The 3,719-nt window shown below is 41.2% G+C and overlaps 2 protein-coding genes across 2 annotated transcripts in view; both read left to right on the top strand.

Moving 5' to 3' along the window:
• The window catches only part of LOC102671330 (serine/threonine-protein kinase N), a 35,188-nt gene that overhangs the window by 25,178 nt on the left and 6,291 nt on the right, over window positions 1-3,719 (top strand). The gene's annotated exons all lie outside the window — the stretch shown is intronic.
• LOC102671185 lies at window positions 7-2,785 on the top strand. Its single transcript, XM_006621853.2, has 2 exons — window positions 7-2,072; window positions 2,391-2,785. The coding sequence occupies exons 1-2, from the start codon at window positions 1,191-1,193 to the stop codon at window positions 2,586-2,588; spliced, it is 1,080 nt and encodes a 359-aa protein (XP_006621916.1). The 5' UTR covers window positions 7-1,190; the 3' UTR covers window positions 2,589-2,785.

The raw sequence follows: 3,719 nt of genomic DNA, 5'->3' as shown, positions 1-3,719 counted from the left end.
AAAAAAAAAAAAAAAAAAAAAAAAAAAAACGAGTTCCTAGTTTTCAGAGAGAACGTCGAAAAGCTCTCTTCCGTGAAGCACTTTAAATTCCAAGACGGAAGGAATAGAGGATGGACTGACAGAAATAGAGGATGTTGCACGTTGAATAATTATACGTTCGTCCGGAGGCGAGAGCCACTTTACTTTGATCGAGTCTGTTTCGTTATTCGAGGAGTCGAATGAGATAAAGACAGGAGAAAACGTGCATTTATTCAGACTGGTTAATTGGATAGTATTTTTAAATTTTTTTTTTTTTTTTTTTTCTTTGGACGTTTTCGTTACGTCGACGTGGTGGGTGACGTATCTGTCAGTAGAGGCTAATCTTATACAGCGAATGGTATTAAAAGTTTCATCTGGTTCCAGGTATATTTGGTACGACTGTACGTTGCTCCAAATTTATATTGTGCTAATTATACCTTGGGACGCTGCTCTAACGTATGGTTTGTCACCTTACGAGAAACGAGCAAACTCGATGGTAACTAAACTCGATATTCCAGATTCATTTGTGCACTTCGATAAATTCAACTGAAAAGAAAAGTGCTCGTACAAGAGTGTGATAGTTAATTGATATTATTATTAATCTTTTTTAAATAATTAATAAAAAGAAGCGCTTGGATCTTAAGAAAAGTGACTCCTCTACGATACAAGAGTCTATTTTATAATTTCGATACGTAATATCGATACGACAAGAGATTCTGAAATCGCTTGAACACAGTATAACACTGATGCTGAAAATAGATGACGGAGACGCAGTATCGCAGAATTGCCGTCTTTCCGCGAGCAACTATGTAATATATGTACGGATTTGTGAAATACTCTCCGAAAATATTTTCGTTCGCATCGAGGGCGTTCGATCAATTTTTATAACAAATTACGTAATAAAAAGTGGCCAACGGATCGTCGAATAGCTGAATGTAATAAAATTCAACGGAAACAAGTAGAATAGTGCTTCCATCTTTCGCGAAATCGATCGACCGTTCGAATGTGCAGCGGAACGACACTGAGAAAAGAACGACGACGGATTTTCTTCGCAAGGGAGGCGAAAAACAGTTCTGCGAATGGATCTTCGCAACGAAATCGATTAAACGCTCGGGACGATGATGTTTTGCGGTGGATAACAGCGTGGAGAAGGTTGAAAAAAAAGGTGCGACATGTACGGGCGTCAAGGCGATTCGAATAACACGCAACCACCATGGTCGGTGCGTGCAGAAGTTACGATTCGCCATAGTACACCGGTAACCTCGGAATCTAGTCAAGTACCTGTAGGTATATCTTCGACTGTCACGGATTCGGGCGGTGTTCGTATGATATATCGATGGAATACTACCAGTCAATCGTCTCCATCAACGCCGACAATTCCAGTCATCACGACTTCCGGACCATCCGTATCTTCTGGCTCGTTTGGCTTTCAGCGAGGAAACATATTGTTCACTTCGACACCACCACCAAAAACCGCGCAAGGATCTTTCACGATTCCAAGATCAGGACCGTCTGGAAATGATGAGCATACGCCATCTAGAGGACGTGGCGCGAACTTCTCGGATTCAGGCTACAACAGTGAGCGATTTTCACCTAATTCGTACTCTAGTTTGCCTGTTCGTCGACCTTCCCAACAATATAATCGTCGATGCAGGAGCACGTGCAGTATTGTATTGTCCGCTGTGGACAGTGCAGATGGTTCAAAAGGGGAAAACTACAGCAAAATAACCAGCAATGAAACTGTCAAACATTCGTATGACAATTCTTGGCGCCATCCCTCGGCGTATGTTTTCTCGCGGCAGCAATTCACCACAGTACCGGAAGTTTGCGAGGACTGCCCGGAAGATGGCGCTTCCAGTGCACATGGAACGCATTTTTGCAGTAGCGTAAAAGAGGAAGTTACAACAAAATCGACCACGATCAGCAAAGATGCATCTTCGCAAACGACGGATATAGAATCCCGAGAATTTTCGTCGATAGTCGCTGATAAAAACAAAGTGAGAAGGAGAGCTGCTACTGGTCTCCGTTCATTGGACGAGCAGAAGAAAAAGAAGGTAAATTGTTTTCTTTAGTTTACAATAAGTCTTAGTCGAAACTTCTTAATTCTAAATTCTAAGTAAGTTGTTAAAATTCAGCCAGAGACTTATAAAAGATAATTCTTCAAATCTACAGAAGATAGTATTTATTGTTTATTTTTATTATCAACTAATTTTATTCAAATAACTGTAATCATGTAAAAACTAGGAATATGATGATCTTTTTCATTGATTGATCCTAAATTTTTCGACTTAAGATGTATTGTAGATCGACTAAATTTTATTTCTATGCGATAAATGAACATTTTTATATCGTAAATATCTGATTTTAGCCAGAAAGTCGATCGCCAACCACAGCTTCAGAGACCACAAGCATCGGTCCTTCAGCGGAATCGGAAAAGTCTGATTCCTCGACGAAAGATGACAGTGCGAAGAAGAAATCACGAACCGTGCATATCGACGTGTATTGCACCGGGTCTGATGACGACGAGAATGTCGATACATCGAGTGAAAACGAATGCGAAACTCCTATGACCGTGTTCGAAAATCCAGACGTGAAAGTGACGCATACTCAGGTAGGGAGTAACGTTTTGCCCAGGGGATTTCAAGATGACAAGGCTTTTCTGAAACGTGCCACGGAACGACGATGTGACAGTTTTAAACACGCACCGATGAGAATGCCCTCTATAGCCAGTTCAAAAGGTTACGATAGTGACGACGTTTTCAGCTCACTTTATCCTTCGCAATTTAGTTCTTACAGTGCTTTAAGAGATCCCGATTCGGTGCCTTGGTCTGCTGCGTCTTCCAATGTGGGTATTCCATTCGATTATGATTCGACTATTGCTACCTCGGCCAAAGATACATTGTCTGACATAGAATCTTTGATAAACACTAAAACAGACTTAACCCGTTGTGATAGTTTCGAGTATGCTAGTAGCACCGATCGTGAAAGGATACGCAAAATGGAGGAAATATGGGCCAAGGCAGAGGACAAAGAGAAGCATTGGCGTTCACCGCAAGTCGAGCGTAAATATTTGTTACGGAATCGAAAGATGAGAGAATATTTAAAAAAACACGAGGTAGGATGGTCGTCGGGTGACAGTGACGAGGAATCTGATGAGAGTGGTGCCATTGGGTGGAGTTTTATGTCTGGCGAGGAAAATCAAGAAGGAATTAAAAAAACTTCGTCCTTTCGAAGAGCGAGTAAATCTATCGCTGAAGATGGGGAAAGGAACGCAAGTATAATGGAAAAAGAACTTTCAAAGCAAAAGAATTCGCAACAGTATCATTCTGATTCCACGCATAGCGACAGTATTCCACATCTGTATACTTTTCGTGATCAAATCGGCTTATTCGGTTCCAAGACTCCTTCCCCTCTTCCATCAAAAGTACCTTCGAGAGTTACTTCTCCATTTATGACGTCTCAGGGTGAAAGAACCGACCATATTTTGAAAGCCTCTATATTCGGTGCAGTGGTGAACGCATTTCGAAAGCCAGGCCATCATATAGGACCTTCCAAGAATCCTTCGTGTTCCTGCGAGCATTGTCAAAGATATTTCGAGGAATTGAATTCACGAGAACGTTCGCGTTCTATAAGTGATTTCGAACGACAAATGGGATTTCGTTTAAAGAATGAAAAAAGGATATTTCGTCCGATCCCGAAAA

This window comes from Apis dorsata, unplaced genomic scaffold, assembly GCF_000469605.1.
Source record: "Apis dorsata unplaced genomic scaffold, Apis dorsata 1.3 scaffold_642, whole genome shotgun sequence".
NCBI lineage: Eukaryota > Metazoa > Arthropoda > Insecta > Hymenoptera > Apidae > Apis > Apis dorsata.
The sequence above is the reverse complement of the archived record's forward strand: the minus strand, read 5'-3'. Positions and strand labels throughout refer to the sequence as shown.

What these genes read in the sequence shown, in the direction of transcription:
- LOC102671185 (XM_006621853.2), top strand. Translation starts at nt 1,191, where the DNA reads ATGTACGGGCGTCAAGGCGATTCGAATAACACGCAACCACCATGGTCG. An exon ending in ACGAGCAGAAGAAAAAGAAG is followed by an intron (nt 2,073 to 2,390) that starts GTAAATTGTTTT and finishes GATTTTAGCCAG; the next exon opens with AAAGTCGATCGCCAACCACA.